Here is a 26336-nt window from a genome sequence, read left to right as displayed (position 1 = left end):
TACAAGTCTGCAAGAGTACTTGACTACGAAGGTACTCGTCTACATGACTCCAGTTACCGCATCTGTCTTCGACGGAATTTTCTCTTTTGCTCCAACTGCTCCATCAGCATTATGTTATAAGATTACAAGGCCTCTTGCTTACGTAGCTTCAAGTCTACAAGCCTCCAATGCATCATGACTGCGAGACTACGATCAATGAGGTTACGAGTCTACGCGATTGCGAGTCTTCTAGGTTACATGATCGCGAGGCTATAGGACTACGAAGCTTCTAGAACGCATGGTTACGAGACTGCGAGGCTACAATTCTACGAGGTCCCAAGACATCCAGGCTACGCGACTACGAGCCATGAGGTTACGAGACTACGTGACTACGAATCTTCAAGTTTACGAGACTGCGAGGCTACAGAGCTACGAAGCCTCTAGTACACAGGTTTACGTGACTGCGAGGATACAGGACTACGCGACTTCGAGCCATAAGGTTACGAGATTACGTGACTACGAATCTTCATGTTTACGAGACTGCGAGGCTACAGAGCTACGAAGCCTCTAGAAAACGAGTTTACGTGACTGCGTGGATACAGGAATACAAGTCTGCATGAGTTCTTGACTACGAAGCTACTCGTCTACAAGGCTCCAATTGACACATCTGTCTTCGATGGAATTTTCTCTTTTGCTACATCTACACCATCAGCATTATGTTATAAGATTACAAAGCTACTTGCTTACGTAGCTTCAAGTCTACGAGGCTCCAATACATCATGACTACGAGACTACGAGCCATGAGGTTACGAGACTATGCGATTGCAAGTCTTCAAGGTTACGTCATCGCGAGGCTATAGGACTACGAAGCTTCCAGAACGCATGGTTACGAGAATGCATGACTAATTGGCTGCATGGCTACGAAACTTTATGTCTCTAACTGACTACAATAGCACTATTCAGTGGTGAGAGTTAATTTATTTCATGCAAAGGTACTTGCTGCAAGCAGTTCCACTTTTCAACATCAGATGACGTCACGTTTTGCTTGCAGGTAAAATAATACTTATTTATTTTATGCGGGATGCGGGTTGTTCACTATCGATCGCATAAGAAGAATGGCATCGATAGTCTTCAAGGAGAAGGAAGTTCGTCCTTCCTGCTAGTGCTTCTCAGATTTCTCACGGTCCGCCATCTTGGATTGTGACGTCACGGCTGCCATCTTAGATGGGTGTGACTTTGACCTTTGACCGAAACCGCAGGAATGATCGCAAGCACACGGATTAACCATCAAAATATATATAAGAATTATCAGGAGCACACGGAGAAAACCATTATAATATTGGCAAGAATAATCAGGAGCACACGGAGAAAAACGACACATGTTTTCTTTGATATCATAAAATTACAGAAAAAAAATATTTAGAAATAAAAAAAATTAATAAAAAAATTTAAAATAAAAACAAAAAATACATAAAATTCTGGCTTGTACTAGAACTCTATCTTTGCTCAGCAATGATAAGTTTACAAGCTAGCAGAATCTATTTATGTATTTTTTGTTTTTATTTTAAATTTTTTTATTAATTTTTTTTATTTCTAAATATTTTTTTTCTGTAATTTTATGATATCAAAGAAAACATGTGTCGTTTTTCTACGTGTGCTCCTGATTATTCTTGCCAACATTATAATGGTTTTCTCCGTGTGCTCCTGATAATTCTTATATATATTTTGATGGTTAATCCGTGTGCTTGCGATCATTCCTGCGGTTTCGGTCAAAGGTCAAAGTCACACCCATCTAAGATGGCAGCCGTGACGTCACAATCCAAGATGGCGGACCGTGAGAAATCTGAGAAGCACTAGCAGGAAGGACGAACTTCCTTCTCCTTGAAGACTATCGATGCCATTCTTCTTATGCGATCGATAGTGAACAACCCGCATCCCGCATAAAATAAATAAATATTATTTTACCTGCAAGCAAAACGTGACGTCATCTGATGTTGAAAAGTGGAACTGCTTGCAGCAAGTACCTTTGCATGAAATAAATTAACTCTCACCACTGAATAGTGCTATTGTAGTCAGTTAGAGACATAAAGTTTCGTAGCCATGCGGCCAATTAGTCATGCATTCTCGTAACCATGCGTTCTGGAAGCTTCGTAGTCCTATAGCCTCGCGATGACGTAACCTTGAAGACTTGCAATCGCATAGTCTCGTAACCTCATGGCTCGTAGTCTCGTAGTCATGATGTATTGGAGCCTCGTAGACTTGAAGCTACGTAAGCAAGTAGCTTTGTAATCTTATAACATAATGCTGATGGTGTAGATGTAGCAAAAGAGAAAATTCCATCGAAGACAGATGTGTCAATTGGAGCCTTGTAGACGAGTAGCTTCGTAGTCAAGAACTCATGCAGACTTGTATTCCTGTATCCACGCAGTCACGTAAACTCGTTTTCTAGAGGCTTCGTAGCTCTGTAGCCTCGCAGTCTCGTAAACATGAAGATTCGTAGTCACGTAATCTCGTAACCTTATGGCTCGAAGTCGCGTAGTCCTGTATCCTCGCAGTCACGTAAACCTGTGTACTAGAGGCTTCGTAGCTCTGTAGCCTCGCAGTCTCGTAAACTTGAAGATTCGTAGTCACGTAGTCTCGTAACCTCATGGCTCGTAGTCGCGTAGCCTGGATGTCTTGGGACCTCGTAGAATTGTAGCCTCGCAGTCTCGTAACCATGCGTTCTAGAAGCTTCGTAGTCCTATAGCCTCGCGATCATGTAACCTAGAAGACTCGCAATCGCGTAGACTCGTAACCTCATTGATCGTAGTCTCGCAGTCATGATGCATTGGAGGCTTGTAGACTTGAAGCTACGTAAGCAAGAGGCCTTGTAATCTTATAACATAATGCTGATGGAGCAGTTGGAGCAAAAGAGAAAATTCCGTCGAAGACAGATGCGGTAACTGGAGTCATGTAGACGAGTACCTTCGTAGTCAAGTACACTTGCAGACTTGTAGTCCTGTATCCTCACAGTCATGTAAACCTGTGTACTAGAAACTTTGTAGCTCTGTAGCCTCGCAAGCCATGTATAACTCGTAACCAGCTAGATCATTTTAGACTCGTAGCCATGTGGTCTCATAGTCTCTTAGACTCGTAGAATTCTAGCCAAATATATATATTTGGAGTTGGTGAGACAAAAGACAGTTGTTGGAGCCAATGACTGTAGGAGCCAATGACTGTAGGAGCCAATGACAGATGGAGTCACTAGACTGATGGAATCAATAGACTGATGGAATCAATGAATAATGGAGCCAATGAATATTGGAGCCAATGAATATTGGAGCCAATGACAAATGTGCAGCCTTTTTGATGATGGTGCTGCCTTTTCGTTGTCGGTGCTTCCAAATGCGCTGCCTTTTCGTTGTCGGTGCTTCCAAATGTGCTGCCTTTTCGTTGCCGGTGCTTCCAAATGTGCTGCCGTTTCGTTGTCGGTGCTTCCAAATGTGCTGCCTTTTCGTTGTCGGTGCTTCCAAATGTGCTGCCTTTTCGTTGTCGGTGCTTCCAAATGTGCTGCCTTTTCGTTGTCGGTGCTTCCAAATGTGCTGCCTTTTCGTTGTCGGTGCTTCCAAATGTGCTGCCTTTTCGTTGCCGGTGCTTCCAAATGTGCTGCCGTTTCGTTGTCGGTGCTTCCAAATGTGCTGCCGTTTCGTTGTCGGTGCTTCCAAATGTGCTGCCGTTTCGTTGTCGGTGCTTCCAAATGTGCTGCCTTTTCGTTGTCGGTGCTTCCAAATGTGCTGCCTTTTCGTTGTCGGTGCTTCCAAATGTGCTGCCTTTTCGTTGTCGGTGCTTCCAAATGTGCTGCCTTTTCGTTGTCGGTGCTTCCAAATGTGCTGCCGTTTCGTTGTCGGTGCTTCCAAATGTGCTGCCGTTTCGTTGTCGGTGCTTCCAAATGTGCTGCCGTTTCGTTGTCGGTGCTTCCAAATGTGCTGCCGTTTCGTTGTCGGTGCTTCCAAATGTGCTGCCGTTTCGTTGTCGGTGCTTCCAAATGTGCTGCCGTTTCGTTGTCGGTGCTTCCAAATGTGCTGCCTTTTCGTTGGTGGTGCTGTCTTTTCGTTGTTGGTGCTTCCTTTTTTGTTGACTGCGCGTAGTACAAAATGTAGTGATTGAATATTTACTAGTTTATCACCTCTTGGTGTTACTAAAATATTTTACAAGGTTACTTGGTCCTTTAGAATGTATAAAAATGTCACGATGGATTACGAAGGTCATGTGGTCCTGAAATGACTAGCCTATACGTCTGATAATGACATGACTCGGTCTCATGGACTGAAGGCAATTGATCTATATGTGTGGCTTTGTACATGAACGGCTTATATGTTATTCAGATTATTGAAAAATTAGACTTTCATAATAGGCTAATCGGCACTGATTTAATTCGTTGGTCCGGTATATTGACTTGAGTTTATTTTCGTAGAGTGAATGATTAATAAACTCCGCGAAAGGTAATGGAAAACAGAACCTAACATTTATTTAATAATTAGTTACAACTGTCTCTGGTCAAGAATCTAACCGTGGACAGGGATCCATCGATTCGATTTGTAAATTAATAAATGATTTTTTCGGAGACTATTGGAATTTTTCCCGCATTTCTAGCTAAATAATTACATGATTTCAAGATGGCGGTCAAATTTTAAGATGGTGGGTACCTCAGTAATAAATGATTACTGCACTGTAGCATGTTAGAATAAAACTAGCATGATGGTAATACGAGTACACGCACAAGATGGTGTACTCCAGCAGGTGGTCGCTCCTGGTAGCATGTACTGAACATAAAATGACGGATCCGTGATGGACATCAAGGACAAAGTCAAATTTCAAGGACAAAGTAAAATTTCAAGGTCAAGGTCAAATTTCAAGGTCAAGGTCAAATTTCAAGGTCAATGTCAAATTTCAAGGTCAAGGTCAAATTTCAAGGTCAAGGTCAAAGTTCAAGGTCAAGGTCAAATTTCAAGGTCAAGGTCAAGGTCAAAGTTCAAGTTCAAATTTCAAGGTCAAGGTCAAAGTTCAAGGTCAAGGTCAAAGGTGTGGTGACCAGATTATTATACTACATGATATCGGCACACTCTAGCAGACGAAAACAAGATGGTGGTCTCCAGTAGATGAAGACAAGATGGCGGACATGATGTCATACCAGTTGACGGTATATACCTTGCTATTGGTGGTGATAGATCAGTCTAGGTAGCTTTCATGGAGGAAGGATCGACTGTTTACTCTCGTCGGGAATCGAACCAAGGACGTGCATCGATATAATCAAACAGAATTCAAATACGTTAATTTTTTGATGAATTTTGGAATTTTTTTCATTAAAATCGGATAATAAATAAAGATTTTCAAGATGGCTTCCGAATTTCAAGATGGCGGACATGATGTCATACTACCTGATGGTATATGTGCATTGACATAAGTGGTGGGGGTCAGTCTGCCTGCATCCACTGTGAGGGTTGGATCGGTCGCCATTTATATTTTTTTTTGCCTCTGTCGGGTTCGAACCGAGGACTCCGAACTCCGTGTCGTAAAAGTATATTTTTTTTTATTATTTTGTTAAAATTTTATTAAGTGAATTTTTTTATAATTTTTTAAAAAATTTTTCATTAAAATCGGATAATAAATAAAGATTTTCAAGATGGCGTCCAAATTTCAAGATGGCGGACATGACGTCATACTATCTGATAGTATATGTGCATTGACATAAGTGGTGGGGGTCAGTCTGCCAGCACCCCCGCCACAGGGGAAGGATCGGTCACCATTTTTATTTTTTTTTGCCCTCACCGGGTTCGAACTGAGGACTCCGAGCTCCGTGTCGTAAAAGTATATATATTTTTTTATTATTTTGTTAAAATTTTATTAAGTGAATTTTTTTATAATTTTTTAAAAAAATTTTCATTAAAATCGGATAATAAAAAAGTTAAAGATGGCGAGCGTAACGAAAATTGCAACGGTGACGTCATAATTCAAAATGGCGGAAAACACATCACCGGAATTTTCGAGAACACACAATGACGTCATACAAAATGGCGGATTCAAGATGGACGCCGTGATATACTTGTCCCGTTACGTTATGTCCCGTTACGCTGTGTCCTGTTACGCTGTGTCCCGTTACGCTGGCTGCACGCACGAAAAAGTGTCACGTTACGCTTATCCAAGATGGCCGCCGTGACGTCACAATCCAAGATGGCCGCGTGACGTCACAATCCAAGATGGCGGACTGACAATCTCAATCCACCGCCTGAGGCCTGTCCCAGCTTGCCCTATTATATACTACTCTCGTACAACACATTAATATGGTTATTTTTTGTATATGTAATATACGGTATTTTTTAAACAAAATTGAATATTTCTTGAAGCTCTTACAAATTTTTGTCGGACGTTTTATTTCAGCTTAAGTTTTTTAAACCATGAAAAGGTAATCGAAAATTTAACAATCTGATTTTTTTTTTCAATGTAGCCTATGCAATTGAGACTCTAGAAATATACAGGAAATGGTTTACAATTAACTTTAATTAATGTAGTTAATGATAAAAAACATAGCATAAATGCCCGGGAAAGAATCCGAACACAGTATTGCTGCCAACCATTTCTTTAGCGAATGTTCAAATTTGCAATCATGTTATACCACTACTGCCTTACAGATGGTAATAAAATGTTTATTTTAATTACAATAACTGTTTTATTATCATTTATATGTTTTGCAAGGCATTGGGAAATCAAAAGGAAATACATTTAAATTTTGTTCTCTGTGACAGAGATTCTATGCAAATGGAGCGAATATTGAATAATATTCTTTGGATACCACCAAAAGTTTATTGATAAGTATCTAGTATATAACAGTTTCTCCGGCGGCAGGGTTCCTAGGGAGAATTGGGAGATTTTTCGCTGCCGTCTTGGATTATGATGTCATGGTGGTCATCGTAGATAACCTAGGCCTTCTAACCTTTACCCTCAAAATTTAGCCAAAAATGACTCAAAATTCCTCCAAATTTGCCAAAATTTCGCCAAAATCCGCAAAAATTACCAGTTTTTTGGAAAAATATTCCTCCAAAAACTCTCAAAAAATAGGAAACATTATAACCTCCCTACTTCAAGGGAAACATTCCCTTTTTGAAAGAAAATATCCAGTTTTATACCTTAAAAATTTCAACGACTTAAAAATTCCCCAGTGGCTTAAATTCCCCATTAGCAAACCGCCAAAAGTCACTTAGGATATGACATTGACAGTTAAGATGTTACGGTCACCAATTTGAAGGTAATAACGTCATCAAACACTTTTCATTACGGCCGCCATGTTGAAAAATCCATATTTTTTATTCTAGAAAATCGGGAAAATTTTTCAAAACTAATATAATATTTATGTTATAAAATTATAATAAAAATAGTGCTTCATGTGAAATTATGACGTCACGTCCGCAATATTAAAAATTAGTAATTATCATTGAAAAAATCGAGGGAAATTTTAAAATGTATAAAAAATATTTAATAAAATTTTCATAAAATTGTCATAGAGTGCTTGGTTTAAACTTGGCGGGAGCAAAAAAAATGACGACAGATACTTCCTCCACAAAAAACAACGGCTGACTGACCTTCCTTAGTCGCTAAGGAATTTAAGCAGTTTTAAGGAATTTTGAAGCTGATGGCATTTTTGAGGACTAAAATGGGAAATTTTCCCTCGAAATCGGGAAAATTTTAGGAATTTTGAGTTATTTTGAGTCAATTTGAGTTATTTTGAGTCATTTTTGAGTCCAAAATGGCCGCCGTGACGTCAGAGGTCTATCAGCTCCTCGCTCTTCAGCATAGAAGCCTAGGCTCGGAGCAGCCAATACATACTACTTATATATATATACATATACACACACACACTCTCTCTCTCTCTCTCTCTCTCTCTCTCTCTCTCTCTCTCCAACAACGAAGTCTACAGGACATGTGGATAATCAAGTCAAGAACCACATTGCCGCACTGTGCTTGAAACCACGAGATTCTGGGGAACAAGGGTGACGACCATCGGAGTACCGTTAGTTTCTCGTTACTTGCGGCGTGACACAGTTTTTCGAAGACTCTTCGGTTTTGAGAGCACACCTCGTCGAACATTCGCCGCTACTGCGGGTCACGAGGTCCACCGACAACCAGAGATTGCTTCTCTCCACAAGTCAAGGTTGTAATTATTTCCGACGGTTGGAATCAACCACAAATTTCATTGTGTATTATGGCAAAATAAGGTGTGGTCCATAGTATGTGAAACTTGTCACTTTTTTTCAGGCTAAGTGTTGTCGAATATTATATTAGGTAACTAGCATTCTCCTTCGAAATGTTAGTTGGTTTAACTTTGATGATTGTTTCTTCAGTTTAACTCTTTATGTGAATTGCTAATAGATGTTTGAGACTATATTTTAACATCAGGTGACTGCTGATGGAGACTGGAACGTCGACCGAAACGTCGGTGGTACCTTCGCCTTCGACGCGGCTACAACCCAGAAGCCAAGCAACTCCACCATATTGTAACATTACCTTGTTTACTGTTTCTCAGTATATTCTAGAAGTGAGCCCTGAGTATTAAAATTATCTTGTTTATTTACTGTACTGACTAACTAGTTGTGCAAAGTTAATTTGTAATATTTTAACAATATTACACATAACTTACTAAATATATTTTTCTTTCGTTGATTTGAAAACACTAAGTCAACTGATTTAATTATTTTAACCGAATTCGAATGCTAGTTCGCCCGTGATTCCTAGGTCGAGGGCATGATTGCTTAACTTGTCGCCGAGTTTCTGTTACTAAGTTTTCTTTTTGTTTGGATGAACTGGGAATCGAAAATGCTGATATCTAATTGTCATTGTTTTTGGAGAATATATATAGTCAATCTACATTTTTTTTCTATTGGTTCTGATCGTATCTTTGAGTTGAAAGTCCAGTAGTAGTTTGACTTGAGCTTAGTGTTTACATATCAAAATTTTCTATGGAACCCAAGTTTAACAAATATTACAGTTTCCCTTTGAGTGATGATAGTAGTCTTATCTTTTGAAAGGCTGATGACACTGCTTCCTGAGATTTGGAATTAAACTAACTTACGAATGTGGAATACAGATGAGTAGCTGTTTAAATTAAATATAAGTATTTTTATATAAATATATGCATATATTTACATATAAATTGATGGCAGTCAACTTGAGGAGTGAGAGTGTTTATATAAAAAAAAAAAAAGTAAGTTCTCCGACGAGTGGCATAAGCAACCAATTTCTTACTTTGAAGTAAGTGCGTGTCTGTTGAGGTGGATAGCTTAGCATCGGTGATCAATCATAATCTAGTGTTACAGACGTTGGTCATCGTAAACGTATTTATACTTTTGCTTACAGAGTAGCGAACAATTACACGTGTATGTATTTGAATAATACTAAACAAACACTCATTCTGTTACATACGCCACAGAAAACACATTGATAACTGTGTGGTTAATACTAGCATAGCCACATAGTATGCAATATGTAATTTTAATTCAGTATTTCAGTTCCATTTTAAAAAAAGGCGTGCGTGGAGTGCACGCGGGACAGATGTAAAACGTATTGCTTTTTAGGTATAGCTAGAGATATTATTTTATTTTATAATTGAACACGAGATAGTAATTGAGAATATTAATTATGCGGGTATGATCTCAAAAAAAATGCTATTCCCGGGCTCTGTACTCTCGCATCCATTCACAAGAACTTTCTGGCTCTTCTTTTGGCGGTTCATTACCAAATTGCCTTTGATAATACCTCTTATCTGCTTCGGTCTTTTTACTATTTTTAGGCATGATGTTAAATCATGATCTTCAGCTGATAAAACTGAAAAAAAAAAAAACACTCCAATCGAACATAAATTACACTCAAAACGTATATCTCACAAGTTTATAAGTCCTTTTGACATTTCAAATCACAGTGTTCACATATCAAAAATAATTCAAACTTATAAAGCTAACCTCTTAAGTCTACACGTCTATTTTACATTTTTAGTCACACTATCCACATAAAAATGAATGATAATTTCCACACGAATAAATAAATTAAAGATACTTTAAATAAATTAAATTAAATTAATATGGGATCGTCAATCGTTAGCCGTTACGAAAACTGAGAAGTGTACAAACACAAGCAGCGTTACGAGAATTCCGTATCATCACTGCTGCATCGTTTCCACCTCTCCCCTGCCGTCTCCCCTTTCGGCCGTTACAACTAGCGTATAGCATGCTGCGATACGTACTTACCCATCCTTATTTTTTTTTGCCTTCTTCCCATTGGATTGCAAGAGCATGCGTTGGAGTGGCGTTTCTCCGCAGACGCACTCTCCTCTTCTACCGGTTCCCCCACCACTTTATTAGCTATTCCCCTCATGCGATCTGAAATTTTGTAACGCTCGAAAATTGTAGCCCCCCTCAGCAAAGAAGTTTCACTGTCAAATTACACGTGTGTGTATGTATATAGATATATAGAGAGAGACAGTGTCGGTGACCCGTGCTCTGCAGAGGCGCAGGCGACGGGACGGGTGACTCACGTAGTTGAGCGCCAGGTCCGGGTGGTTGGTCTGGATGCCGTCGTCCAGGATGGACACGACGACGCCCTTGCCGGAGTAGCCCTTGCGCCACGCCGGGACCACGTTCATGTCCAGCCCGCCCTTGGCGCCGCCGTTCTGCGGGGCGAGACCCAGCAGCCGTGCACACACGACAACATGGCGCGCGCTACAAGTGACGTGCAGCATCTTAGCTCTCGGTGTACGACATTTGGCGGGAGCAACTTCGTGAATGGAACGGCGGGGATGTGTAACCGCAAGCGCTGCCTTCCGCTGGCTTTATGGCGAGAACAAAACTGCACAAAGACAAAAATTGAAACTTTATTGAAGTATTTAAATAAAATGTCTTGTCGAAAATCGAAGTCCGAAGATGGAAATTAGTTTTTTTTTTTTTTTCAAGTCTTTTTTCGCTTTTATCAAAGCCGTTCAGTTATAAAATTTAAAATTTATATCTGCAAATGGATAGCGTGGCAGCGAATTCTAGCGGCGGGTGCTGAAACTACGTGATATTCGCGTCCAGAAAATTAGTTGGATAATAATTTGCCTGTATTTATCACGCTCGGCATTATTTTAAAGAATTCTACATTAAATTTCGTCTCCAATTTTCGTATAATAAGTGTATTTGCAACATGAGAACACATATGAATTTGCTCGTTACCGAGGCAAGATATTACACTTCACTGGCGAGTACAGAAATACTCGCTCTTTTTTTTTTGTTTGTTTTAATGTATCTTTTTTTTTGTTTCCATCAAACAGGGAAAATCTGTAAAACAGGTAACACACGGGTATTAAAAAAAAATCTTCAAAACCTGGAAAACACAGAGATATTAGCAGTATGTAAATACAAAACAGTAGCAGTGATTTATTCATACTATGCAGTATCATAATATCTTAACTAATATTTTAACTATAAATACATTTTCTCTTAGTACTCTGTATCCGAGTATTACTAGCATTAAGCTAAATAAATACAAACATCTTAATATGTTTTAATTATAAGCAGAATCTAATATATAGGCCTAGTTTTTAGTTAAACCACAATCGATACGTAGAGTAGTTAAAAATAACAGTGCCAAATATTGTGTAGAAAAACATTTTTAGTACAATTTTTGTTATATGTATGCTTTCGGAATGTATTTTGATAGAAATATTTATTTCAGTTCATCTGTTATTTTGCCACATAGGACGTTAAGACAGGGGAAATTTTATGGGACAGAGACAAAAGGTAAAGCTCAGTAAAATGAGATGAAAGAGTGTGGGAATCCAGCTTCCAGACAACAACCTCTAGTTTGCAAAATACATAAAATATAGCGCAGCGTTCGTGATGTTAAAGAAAACCAACAAAATGTTACAATCATCGACGCCATTTTTGTTCTAGAAAATTTGATTGTCTAATAAATTATAAGTATATTTTAATGTTTGATTATGTCCTTAAGTGACTATTTAAGTTTATGGAATGCATCCCAGAAAGTTTCAGTAACATAAAATTACATTTGACATACGAATACGCTGGTACGTCCCCTGATGTTTATGAAAGCTAATATATACGAGTGCATGCCACCACAGGTCCGCATCGTGACGACTTCAGCTCCTGGGTATAGCAGAAACGCGCATGCGCATTGTACTTTCAACCAATTAAAATTTCTTCCGTGTTGCGCGCGCATTTCATTGCATTTCCACCGCATACAAAATTTTCACCCTCAAAGCGCCTAAAGAAACATGACTTCAAAATATTTATTTAGATGAGTTTCGGAATGCCCGTTTATAAACTAATCAAGACGCAAATACCCACGCAATCAACTGTCAACTTCTTGCGTTTTGACCTTCCATATTTGAAGTGAAGTGTTTAGTAAACTTTACGAAGAAGAATACTATTTTATTTGTATCACACGCGTCACGTTTCACTTAATAAACTATCGAAAATTGAAAGCAAATGATGCTTTTATAACAAAATACTAAGAATTTCACAAGTTTATTTATAAAAAAAAACTCTTGTTTTTTTATAAACCTTGCGTTTGTTATGTGTTGCGTCAGGGATTCGACAACCCGTACACTGTTAAAATTTTCACGTTCATTTTACGAAGAACGTTGGTTAAAATTATTCAGGGAACTTCTTAAATTTACGATTATCTTCGTAAATTAACTGACACCAAGTTCACTTATTCCGATCATGTTTCAAAAGAATATTATTGGTGCATTAGCAAAACATTCGAAAAATGGTTAAGTCTACAGTAATAACACTATTCTTTATCCATGTGCGTGTTTACTTTTGTTTAAAACTAAACAAACCACTCGAAAGTCGAAAAACGGCATAATTTTTATGACGAAGAACTCTTTGTTATTTCGGTTAAATTATTCTTTGAAAAGTCCGAAAAATACCATAATTTCTAACAGTGTATGAATTTATGTAACACTCTATAAGATACTACTCGATTGGGTTAGAAGACACGATTTTGTTGCTGTTATTTTATGAGTCCTGTCTCTTTATTGTTCTAGACTTATATTTCCCGACAAAGGAAAAGGCGACTTGGTAGCAAGAACCAAAGCAGTGGTTCTGCTCTGAAACTAGTGAGCGTCCGAATTTATGGCCGCCCTAGTAGTCTTGTCAAACTTTATGTCGATAACGTACCACTTATCGCAGTTACTGCAACGAGTATCCTTGAATAGTTTTTTTTTTCCTACCTCCACGGACCAAACTGAGCAAGCGGAAAGAATAATCACAAAAGCAAGAAATAATTCTGAAATACAATTCTCAGTAACGTACACAACTCACGAAGTATTGGAACACGGCTATTCTGAAACAACGCTGAAGCGAAATAGCCTCATGAAATAATATAGAAACGCAGTTATTTTTACCTTTCTTGATAAGATAGCTAGTCTCTTGAATAACTGGCTTTCAATAAACTATGAAATTTTATTGGGGCTTGGAAGTCTTCTACCACGATATATAGCGAATAAATTCTTTAGTAATGTCGTGAAAGCTATTGAGTTTTCTATGAATGTGACCTTCGATAAATATGAGGAGCGAAGTCGTGGAGCGTTAAAATTGTGAGGTAATTTCTCCAGAGAAATTAAACTCAAATACATGAAGATAAAATCCACCAATATTATAGACGCCTTTGGACTAAATGACCATATTTTGTACAATGTTCAATAAATGATTAATATAAGTCTATGGGACTCTAGTTGACAACATTGATCCCGTGGTAAATATAGATTGACAATCTTGGCTCAAATTTGATCAAAAACTGTGTAATATTATATATTTTACTACAAAGTACTACTCGTATTTTCTTACAAAACGCACAAAAAAAAGATTGTATTCATGTATAAAAAAGTAAGGTTGATTTTTATGTATACTGTATTGCTCAAGTAGCTTTCATACATGTGTAATTATTTTTTACATAATACAGAGTGTGTCCGAATGCCATTAACAAACGGCGGCCGGTCCATCGACAACGACAACGTCAGTTAAAAACCTTTATACGACTTATGGTCTAAACTGCTTCCCTAGTCTAGTATACGTCTTTGAAGTTGCAGCTGAACAAACATTTTACTGTAAAGAACACTGAACACTGAGTGTCTGGATTATTTTTAATCGAACGAAGTTCTAAAACCACCGTGAACTTTGTGGCTGTTGAAAATTTATTTCATTGAAATAATTAAGGGAAGTTACTTGTCACAAAATAACGTAGAAAAATAAGTCGCTACTCCCAATTATCTTAATGAATTATTTCTTCTACAGCCACAAAATCCACGGTGGTTTCAGAACATTATTCATTTAAACATAATCGAGACACTCAATGTTACATCTTAAATACTTTATCTATTATTTGCAATAACAATTTTGTTCAGCTCCATCTTCAAAGACATATGCCAGCCTTGAGAAGCACTTTAGACCATAAGTAGTATAGAGGTTTTCAACTTATTTTATCGTCATGAAATTTTACCAGACGTTTGTCGGTCAAATTCGGACTCATTCTTTATAAACAAATATGTAGACAATAACATTCACAAACATTTATACGAACAGTACGTTTCAGCTTATCTAAACCCTGCCTGGTGTACATATATTCAAACTGACTACGCATAAGTACAATTAATAAAATATTTTAATGTCTTATTTACTGAAAGGACACACCAAGCAATGTTTTACAAGTGTTCATATGAAATGGAATGTGAAACATGAAATATTTGTGACAAAGTGAAATTTATTCTAGCATGTAAAGGACAAACCTCTAGTTCAGGAAATATTAAACAAGCATTACGCATAAGTGAAGGCAACGAAAAACCTTTTAAAATTATATTCAATACGTTGATAAAAAATAGTAATGGCTAGCCAGATAATTTTTTCAAGCAACTGAGAGCAAAGATATAGCAAATATTTTAAGAGCACAATAATCGGAGAAAGTGTTACCTGCAATCACAGGACCTTTTTTACAGCCCTCTCCCCCTCTCCTAGTGAAGTTACCTTGGCATCTTATCGCTCAAACCTAATCGCTCGTTGTAACTTTCTAGCACTTCGCCGGCGCAGAGGATGTAAGAGTTACTACAAAACCGTAAGGAGTAAAGGGTTTTCTTCTCAGTGAAAATCGGAAGTCGTAAGAAGTACACGTAACAAGTTGGATATACTTATTGTGACGCCGCTGTCTATGTTCATCGCATACGTTTCGGGTACTAATAACAATTAACGAATGGACATGAACGAAATGGCAAAAGAAAATATGCATTTATGTATCACTCGTACAATGGAAAATACCATTGCATAAGAAGAAAATTATTTGCTTAATCTATTGAAAACTTGTGACAAAAAGTAGGAAAAAGGTTAAAACCATTTTTTGATGGATAAGTGCAAGGATTAAAAATTTATGAAATTATGAAATATTTTTTTCTGAAACAATTAAATGAGTTGTATGTGATTGGTTGCGCTCAGAAATGGATCATCGACCTCTGTAGTGCCGTCGATGCACGGCGGTTTTTGTTGCAAGCGGTTCAGGGTTCGAGTTCCGGGTGAGTCATTGATGTTAATTTGAATCGTCTCAATTCGACACAAAATTAAATATTCCAAAGTTAGCAAATTTCAACTCAAATAAACACCTATTGTCAGTTAAAATAAAAATAAAAAGTTGTCAGTTCACTCGTTCTCAAAATAAAAAGATCTGGGTTCGAAATCTGGTGTAGTCAAACCTAGAATTTTTTTTAGGAGAAAAACGTAGCGGACGTTGCCACCAACCGGTGGGCATCAATTTGGTGATCCCGCTTCCCCTACCAATTCGTTCCGTAAAGTGCCCCATTCCCTTGCCATCCATCCTCCCGATGTCGCCGATGGATTAACCCCTAATTCATTTATATATTAATTGAACCCAAAAGAGTACATACCCTATAATTATTTGAAACCGATTTTTATTTTATTCGTGTCTCTAGGCTAGGTCTCACACGACATGTTTTTTTTTATTTACTTTTCTTATCCTTACTATAATTTAAATGTTCTTCCTATAAATTTATTTCTTTTTTTATCTTATGTTAACTCAGCGATTTCGTAGCCAGTCTTTTTTTTTTTTAAGTGTTATCTGTTAGTGGCAAAATGTCTCGCGATTGTTTATAATAATTACGACCAACTTGCGTGACACTTCGCAGCTAGCATGTAACTCTAACTCTGGTGACCGAATTCGTGGTGAAACGTAAGATGGCGTGCGAGGTCGCAGCGGCGACCCTGGGTTGCTCCAATTCCTCTTTAGAGGCCGTCGTATCTGGAGGTGAGCCGCGCCGGGGGTCTGCGGGCACGGACTAGCCCCCTCGCCAAATAAACTCTTCAAAACAACCTTCATAAGCCAGCCAGTAACTTAAATATTGACGATTGTTTTGATGATTGATTAATATGTTAAAAACACAAGAAAAAAAATTAAAACAATGCATATGATTTTTAGCGTTATTAAAATTAAGATCAATGACGTTTACGTTATAGGTATAATAGATTCTACAGAGTATTCCCAACTAATGTTTTTTGCTCAATTCCCATACTCAGTTTCACACATGCATTTGTATGTTCTGAATCTAAAAAAAGTATTAAATGATATTAATTTTTCTAACTATTTAATTTCATAACTATGACATTTACCATGTCAAGTATTGTCATGCCCAAGTTTAACTGTGTGAGTAGATAATGTCTGTGCGCTGAGGGACTCTTGGGTCTATGATGACGTGAATTTGTTGGGTCTATTGTGGCTAGCTCAGGCTCTCAGATATTATTGAGCGATAAGTCATGGTTTTGGAAGTACCTCGCGACCATATCTCTAATTGTCAAAGTCAATAGTGGTTGTACTTGGCCCTTGCTGTAGAGGTTAATCATACTTGTTGCAAGGCTGTTGCTGTGATGACACTTCTCGCTGTAGGATATCATTTGGGGAAAGGGGCGGAGGTTTGTTTAAGGAGGGTTATGTTTCGTCGACAAATATTTTGTTTTAAATACGTACTCACACAGCTAATACAAAGCAGGGATATCGGGGAAGCAGTTGTTTATTTCTTATTGTAAGTAGCCATCCCAGCTTTTGCCTTGAGTGATTTAGAATCAAGTTAAATGTTTAGATAGTGCCATTTTACTAGTTTCTTGTGAATATGTTTTTTTCTGTCTCCTGTTTGTTTTTATAGAGCTGTCGGGTACTAGTAACCAGCGTGCAACATGATGTCGACATCGATGTATTAGGAATAACGATTAATCAGAATTATTTTAAAACATGGCAACAAAAATTATTTCCATGCCATGCCAATGTTTTCACGTCACAGGGCTGAAAAAAAGAGTGGAGAGTTAATTATGTAATGCATGTTAGCCAAATTTTAATGAATGACACGAACAATAAAACAAAATCAAATATATATACATATATAATTATACTAATTTTGCATTTCCGTTCAGGTCGAGGTCGACTTTTTTTTAAGTATCGACGATCTCATCGATGCAGACGTGTCAAACCACGACACACGACAGACGTGAACGGTCGTCATCGGACATGAAGCTCCGTACGTCGCTCAGCTATCGGCGTGCTGACCCTGGATAACTGCAGCATGGAGAAGATACCTCGCCAGTCCTCGCGAGAATAAAACAATCGCTTCCACTAGAGAGGGATATTACAATTAATTAAGGGACACGCCTGCCTCGACCTGTTAAACGTTTTACTAGAGATGGGCCAATCAAATTCTCAAACACCGTCGAATCCTTAGTATATGAAGGATTCGATCAGGGGCGGATCCAGAGGGGGGGGTCACAGGGGTCATGACCCCCCCCCCCCCCGCCAGTGAACTTAAAATTGAATTAAATGCTTATGACCAAAAACTATCGCCGATTCAATGATCACTGATTATCAAAATGTATGAAGGCTACTTTATGTTTGATACATGCTGGCGACTAGCATTGCCATTCTCTTGTTTCTTTTCTCGTTATTTTCAGAAAGTCATTTCAATATATATTATTCTTACAATTATTTAATACAAAACACATTCAAACAAGTTAAAAATTGCTTTTCGCTATTTTTTTTTCCTTGTTGTTCGCGTATTTTAAAAAATTATTTCACTCTACTTAGCAAGAAATGAGAAATGTTTCACTCCCATGCCGCTAGATAGTGCGCACATCTCGATAGCAAGGAAGAATCAAGAAGCATTGTGCAGGCTCACACATGAAACATTATGATATCTTCTTTGTTTTGTGTACGTCAATCCAGTCAATATTACACAACGACCTAGAGATATATAGACTGCTAGTGGGAGGCCATCTTTGATTCCAATTGAATTTGACAGAATGGTGGGCAAACAGTGCTTTGTTAGCAGACGACATACGTTGACAGCAATAATACGGGATGAATTTGTAAAATTACGTGATGAATGAACAGATGATGTGTTGAATTGATTGAATTTACTTTCAAAATATAATTTTTGAAGTGTATTTTCTTTTAGGAGTTATCTTAATTTTTAAATATTTGTTTACTTTAAAAATCCGATGAATGTAATCTCAGCTTTTAAATAATAAAAAAAATGATGTCAAAAGTAATCAATACAATAATGATTGATTTCAGCTTCTTATACATAAATAAGCTTCATTTAAATATTGATGTGTATGTTAAAAATTAGGATTTGTGTTACGAATATAATGAGAAGTGCAAGTTTTGGGTGGTCATAAGGTTATGTACTCACACCAGTGTTCAGCAAATGTGCTGTAAATTTTGTTATACATAACTAAAATTTGTGCTTGACAATAACTGTTAAACATTTACACCTACCTAGGCAATAATTTTCTTTTTGAAATTGTCAGTCTACTGTTACTTTTTCCTGTATTACATTTCTTGTTTTATTAATGTAATTCTAGAGTAGACAAAAATTTCAAACTTTGGTGACAGTGTTATGAATCGTATCAACAGTGTTTATTTATGTGAATTTTATTTTAAGGCAACAAGTATACATCAAAATAGTCCACGCATAAATTCTGTTACAATTACTTCAAATTGAGTCATTTATCTTCCTGGCCCAATTTAGTCCCATTGGGCAATATCTCTTAACAGTCAAAAATTGGAACTGAGTTTATTTGCTTACAATTTATTATACTTCAAGATTCTAACAAGGACTTGTTGGTTGTAATCATGACATAGTATGTAGTTACAGACATCCAGAAACTACACAGGCTACGGAGTAGTAGTAGTTAGAAAATTAAATAGCATGGTATAATAGGCCTCTTGGAGAAACTCACTGTGTAAAATGAGTTAATGTATTGTGCACTACACTGCTTCCACTCAGTACATTTCTCCAGAAGTATGATTTTGAATAGACAAACAATTATGGTATGTACCATTGATTTTTCTTACGTCATGTAGTAGGTACATTGCACATCTTTGATTGACTTTACTAAATTGCATCCAGTGGAGTTTTCCTGTGGGGCAGATCAAGTCTGCAGGAAAGCCTCTGAATTAAAAAAAAAAAAATCAAATTTTTTTTTTCTGCATCCTAACATGTTTTCCATTCAGCAGAAGCTCCAGGAAGACACTTTGAGAGAGACTATCATACAAAGAAACATGATGTTAAGGCTTCCTTTATGGTGGGCCACTGCAAATGCGCCAAAAGAAACACGCAACACCATGGTCACATAAAACCAAATACTGAGTGGTGCTGTCATGCCAGCATTTTTCGGGGGTCGAGCACACTTCTGGAGCCACGCTTGTTTCCAATCATACTATAAAAGGGTGGTGTTCAAATATTTCACCATTTTAACAAGCCTATGTATACACTGCACATCTAATAATTTTAAAAGTAATTACAGAAATGAGCAACTTCACAGAAATGTGTATATTACATAATTAAAATTTTAAAAAAAATGTTTTGTAGGTAAGGTGAGCAACATTACACGTAAATTACTATTTCTACAAGAGTTTACGCAATAACCAATTAAAGATAATAGTTATTTTTCAAAGTAGGTTTTCCTGGAAAATAGGCAAATAATGAATGTGAAAGGTTATAATAGGCCTATTGGGGGAAACACCACGTAAAACAATGAGTAGGCTAAATACATTGAGCACTGTAGGCTTGAGACAAGGTTCATAGTTTCTCCAGACACACGAGTTTCGATAAGTCACCAGCTAAGATAGTATGAACCGGTAATTTTTTCCCTCGTGTAAATTGAACGTCTTTGATTTAAGTATATTCGGTGGATTTTTGTACATAAAGGCAGGATAGGTTTGAAGGAAAGCAATTTTTTTTTGTCCTGAATAAAATATATATATATATATATTTGTGTATTAATCTTTTTACCCATTCTCTGGGAGGGAATTGTGATACCTTAAATAGTTTACCATTTCAAAAAGTGGTTAGGTTAGGTACATTAAAAATACTCTGAAATTGTGTGCATAGTAGGTTCGGTTATGTCAGCCATATTAAGTGAAAAGATTGAGAGGTTAGGTAAGCAAAGTTAATCATACTTTAATTACCATTTCAACAAGATATTATGCATTATTAAGGTAGCTGATCCAACCAATCATTTACTTAACAATTATTTTCTAAAATCTGCTAATCTCCAGTATTACTGGTTCAGTAATTTATGTGCATAAAGCCTTATTTTTAGGGTTGGCTTTTCAAGGTGGAGAGTCAAAAATGTTTCTTTTTTTTACTGCTATAAATGCTAATTTTCTCGAAAAATGGGTAAGTATAAATATGTTACTTAAATTTCTATATAGAGAAGGGTCTGGGGAGAGAGCACCTGAAGACAATACAGTAAATTTATAAAGTAGAGGCTCCTGGGGAAATGGCAAATAATAACAAAACTGAAAGGTTTTAAAGTGATAAATAAATTACATTTTTAAAAAAAAAATGTAACCCAGATTATACGTATTAATGTAGCTGACACAAGTTTTTACTTCAGCTATTACGTATGCACTTTATTTTCTAAAGCCACTAATTTCAAGATTTAAAAAAAAAATGGACGACACACTGTTATAATTGTACATAATATTATCATGAGGTAGAGCAGTTTGTGATGAGAATTTTATTTGTATTTAAAACATCAACACACAGTCTAGGTTTGCATTCGTCCAATGATTTCCTCTTAAAATCTATCCTAGTAATAGGTTTGTTTTATCTTGCTACGTAATTTAGATTATCCTGTTTAAAAAATTGCATTGAATCTGAAATATTATAACAGTAAAGACACAACTAAAACTCGTAATGAACGAATACGACTACAATAACAAACCCACACAAATCATTTAAAAGTGGTCATTATTCAATTGCAGTCGATTATTTTTAATTAATAGTACTTAGTGATGAGATAAATTCCATGTACTGTATCAAATTACCTACCCGAAATACATATATAATAGGTTCAATAACTGATCTACATATTGGTCACAAGCGTTGGGTCGAAGAAGGGTTAGCTATTTTCTAGCGCATTTAATGTCGTATTTACACATCGCACTACAATATAACTGTATTTAAAATTATATTTCACTCGTTCCATCTTTAAGTATTACCCGCAAAAACTGTAAAATTGCGAAAAACCTACATTTTTAGGGAATTTACTAGCAACTTGCATCTTTCTCCCATAAGAACCAATGCTTTTACAGCAATGTTTTGCCCACCATTCTGTCAAAACAGCTCTCTGTCTCTCTCGCTCGGATTGTAGTTCCCCAGTATGCCGTCGACAGCAGCAATTGGCGCTGAAAGCAGTGTGATAAGCAGTCTATATATCTCTAGGTCGTTGATATTACAACATTCAACATTGCAGTGTGAAGTGTGATGTGTTTTACAAGTAAGTTAGTTAGACTTTAATTGTGTAGCTAGCTTAATTAGTACCAATTATAGAAATAGAATACTAACTGCTCAAAAATGTTTTGGTATGACAATCAACATTTTTTTTAGTACTTCATTTATTCCTTAAGCAAGTAAGAGAAAGGCGGATTCACAACCACATTTAACTAACGTATGAACACACGCACGTATGTTAAGTTTTTGAGATTGGATTCGCAACCTTTTGCCTTTACAAGATGTCGGCAATACATAATTTTACATTACTCTTTTTAGTAGAAGTGATAAAAAAAGATTACAACATAGAGCGAAATGATTTCGCAACAATAATTAATATTATCTTAAGTGTTAAATCTTACGTCTGTAGTACTTGCTGGATTCACAACCACCACTTAGCGCACGTACGTACGAAGTAGAAAGTTAAGTTGATCAACTCTGTTATGTACATACGCATGCTACGCGACATTGTGAATGCTTGCATGCATTTTAAAATAAGTACTTAATTTTAGCAAACAAATAAACAAGTTAATGATTTATTGCTATTATTATTCTTATATATTATTATTGCCAACCATACAAGATACAACAATTGTTTAAAAATAATCCATACAGACATAACAACTTCAATTAATACTTTATCTCTCCTTGGTTTATTTTAGGGTGATTCCTTGAAGAATGTGACTGGAGCAAAACGTCGTGCATCTGGTAGAACTATTGACAAGTTTTTCAGTAAGAAGTCAAAATCTGAGCCTGAGACAAGAGGTGAATCGTCGTCATTACTACCATCTACATCTGTGGATAAAATTTGCCATTTTGTTCCAGCTGCTGAACCTGTTGCCTTAGTTGTTAATGAGCACATATTGCCAAATAGAAACAAGCCACAGGCACAACCTCAGTTTTCGTCTGATATTGGATATTACACAAGCCAGACCAATTTAAATGATTTCACCAAGGCTATGCTATTAGAGCGACACTGGACACCACCATCAGATTATGTTTTCCCTCACTGTATTGTTACCAAGAAGGGGAAAGAGACAAAGAAGTATGCCCAGAGATCGCATTTGGAAAAATTTCACTGGCTCATGCTTTCGCACAAAGATCAGGGACTTTATTGCAAGTACTGTGTCCTTTTTGCTGCAGGCTCAGGGGGTGGCCTTCAAACCAACACCCCTCTTAGAAGGATGGTCAAGCAACCTCTGAAGTCCTTCGATGATCTGCTTGGAGGAAAAGGATCTCTTATGACGCACCAGCGGAACGAGTATCACCAGTGGGCTGTTGAAGCTGGAAAAAACTTTCTTTTAACATATCACCAACCATCACTCGAAGTTGCAAATCAGGTTTGCTCACAAAGAGAAGCACAAGTTAAAGAAAATCGAGAACGTTTACGACCAATTATCAGCACCATCATCTTTTGTGGTCGTCAAAATATTTCCTTGCGTGGCCACAGGGATGATGGAGTCTTACATGAATACGGTGATGGTCCCAGTACTAATGTAAAGCTAAATGCGAATAATGAAGAGGCCAGTTCTGTAGTGAAAGATGATGGGAACTTTAGAGCTCTCTTGCGCTTCAGAGTTGACTCTGGTGACTCAAACCTACGCCGCCACTTGGAAACTACTTCAGCTAATGCCACATACATAAGCAAAACGACACAGAATCAACTTATTGATATATGCAAAGAAGAAATACAGGAGTCGATTTTGGCCAGAGTGAAAGAAGCAAAATTCTTTTCTGTTTTATTTGACGAAACAACTGATGAGTCACACATTGAACAGCTAAGTATCTCCTTTCGTTACTTTCACAATGGATCGGTTAGAGAAGACTTCATCACATTCTGTAATGCATATGATATGATTCGCTCCGAAGATGTTGATGGGGAGACTCGTCTAACTGGCATCGCCCTAGCACACATAGTTCTTGATCTCTGCAAAACGTTTAATGTAGATATGACAAACTGTGTTGGAATAGGCACCGATAGTTGCTCAGTTATGGTTTCTGGAATGAAGGGTGCAGTTCATGAACTTGCCAAAACAGCCATTCATGCCAAACATTGTCCTTGTAATAACCATTTGTTGAACAATTCACTTGCACGATCGTCTAATGTCGTACATTGCCGCAACACATCAGCGACAATGAAGAAAATTGTGTTATTTGCTAATGCCTCGGCAAAGAGACATGAACTCTTTAAGAAAGTTCTAGGTGGGATCTCACTGCAGGGTATTTGCGAAACACGTTGGGTGGAGAGGCACGACGGCCACTTGCATTTTAAGGGTGACACACTGGTAAAAATTTGTGATGCTCTATACGAGATTTCACAGTGGAAGGACAGCAAAACTGCATCTGATGCCCAGTGCCTTCGACATGCTCTAATCAGTCAAGAGTTCATTGTTTCTTCCATATGCCTGAGTGATGTATTAGGTAAGTTTAGAAACACTTCATTCCCCTCTTTCTGGTGCCATATTTTATTCGGGTGTGATTTCAATTTCGCAAGCTTTTTTCTTTGTCTTTGTACAGGAACAACTGTGTCACTAAGCCGTTTACTTCAAACACACACCTTGGATTTGAAGAGGGCTATGGATGCTGTAACAGACACCATTAGTGTCCTGGAGAAGAAGAGACAGGAAGCCGATTTAGTTTTTCAGCAACTATTTGCTGAAGCAGCAGATCTTGCACGAGAGTTGGATGTGGAACTGAAAACACCACGTATTGTTTCACGGCAGATATATCGTGAGAATTATTTTCTCAACCAAATGTAGCTTAATTCCCTGAGGAATACTATCGAAGAGAAGTTTATATTCCCTTGTTGGACAATATCATAAGTGATTTGAAGAAGAGGCTCAGTCCTGATGTCATGGATATCTTCAGTCTGGGAATACTCTTGCCTCGCACAACCTACACTGAGGAATATCTGGAAGTTGTGCGAAAGGTAGCAGAGATGTATAAGCAGCTCCTAAATGTGTCCGTCTCCACAGTCCTGGAGGAGTTCAAACTTTGGGTCGCCAAATGGAAGCGCGAATCTGGGGGTGTTATTGAAATTCCAAGTGCTCTGCCTCATATAATTGATTTGTGCGACACAGTAATGTACCCTTCTATCAACAAACTTCTTAAAATCCTAGCTACGCTACCTGTTTCTGTAGCAACCGCAGAGCGTTCATTCTCAACCCTTCGTCGCCTCAAAACATGGCTCAGATCAACAATGGGAGAAGAAAGACTTACTGGTCTCGCATTGCTGCACATCCACAAAGACATTCAGCTAGACATTGAAGCAATAATTACAAAATTTGCAAAGAACAGCAAAAGGCATCTTGAGTTTATCCTGTAAATATATACATATCAAACCAACATGGCAATCACGGCATAATTATTTATTTACAACCAAATGTTCCAAACTAATTCAGATTGACATCACAACACAACTGTAGTGCTGTGTCCTGTGTAGTTGGTTGCATTATGCATGCTGGACAATTCGTTCTTTGAACATAAGAAACCTTGATAGATATCATTGGTAGTGAATATCAACTTAAAGAATGTTAATATTTCTACCAGCAGTTTATTCAATGTTAAGATACGAAAGCTTCTTAAATTGCACCATTTTGCTCCTTCAAATCCACATTTTTGCGGGGAAAGACCCCCGAACGAGCGCTTCAGTTTTGGGGTTTGGTGATAAATTAGACGGTGGTGACCCCCCCCCCCCCCCCAAAAAAAAAAAAAAAAAAGTCTAGATCCGCCCCTGGATTCGGTATTCAAGGAAGAATATTTGAAAAAAAAATATTAGAGAAAATAAAGTAAATTCAAAAATTAAACACTGATAATCTCTGAAGTTTACTAGGTCTATTTTTTCTACAAAAATATTTTGTTAACATTACCCCAAGAGAGTGAGTGTACTTTTAACAGATACATAATTATATAAATAAAATTACATTCTTGAAACTTAATTTGTGAAACAAACATTAAAATAGTTCAATGTTACAATTCCACGGTTAATATTTTTCATTTCTCATACATTATTTTTTTTTTACCCCTTGAAATCTAGATTGGTATTCGAGGGTTATATTCTAGGTACTCTTTGGGATTCTAATTCGAAATTCGGATTCAAGAAAATTGGACTTCGACCCATCACTATTTTTAACATTAAAAAGAAAGCATGAACTGCAAAGAGAGACAACGGCCCACACATCAACTGTCCAGTCGCATCTAAAGACTAGGATATAGCGCGCGTGCAGTCTTTTCGCCATTCTGTGTGTACCGTATGAGAGTTTGAGAGGGGACCCTGTAACTTTATCATTGGAAAGTGGGTAAAAATGTTTCAATGCACGCGTCTTGCGTATTTTTTCAGATATTCAGATACAAGATTTTGAGTTACAGCAATGTGAAGATGCCAAATTTTGGCCATGTTGAAAGGTTTTTTTTATCTTATCAAACGCTTAATATTTTCCAGAAGACATCCTGAAAAATATTAATATGTATATTTTTTCGTTCGAAATATAATTTTTTAAGAACACTT

The 26336-nt window shown here is 37.2% G+C and overlaps 1 protein-coding gene across 1 annotated transcript in view; it reads right to left on the bottom strand.

Moving 5' to 3' along the window:
• LOC134537824 (furin-like protease 2) overlaps positions 1-26336 on the bottom strand; it is a 205876-nt gene that overhangs the window by 77512 nt on the left and 102028 nt on the right. The window contains exon 3 of the mRNA XM_063378711.1: positions 10541-10675. Coding sequence (XP_063234781.1) covers positions 10541-10675 — 135 coding nt within the window. The remainder of the gene's footprint in view (positions 1-10540; positions 10676-26336) is intronic.

This window comes from Bacillus rossius, chromosome 1 (genome assembly GCF_032445375.1).
Source record: "Bacillus rossius redtenbacheri isolate Brsri chromosome 1, Brsri_v3, whole genome shotgun sequence".
In the NCBI taxonomy this organism is placed as follows: domain Eukaryota; kingdom Metazoa; phylum Arthropoda; class Insecta; order Phasmatodea; family Bacillidae; genus Bacillus; species Bacillus rossius.
Note: the sequence above shows the minus strand (reverse complement) of the source record. Positions and strands in the feature narration are given on the sequence as shown.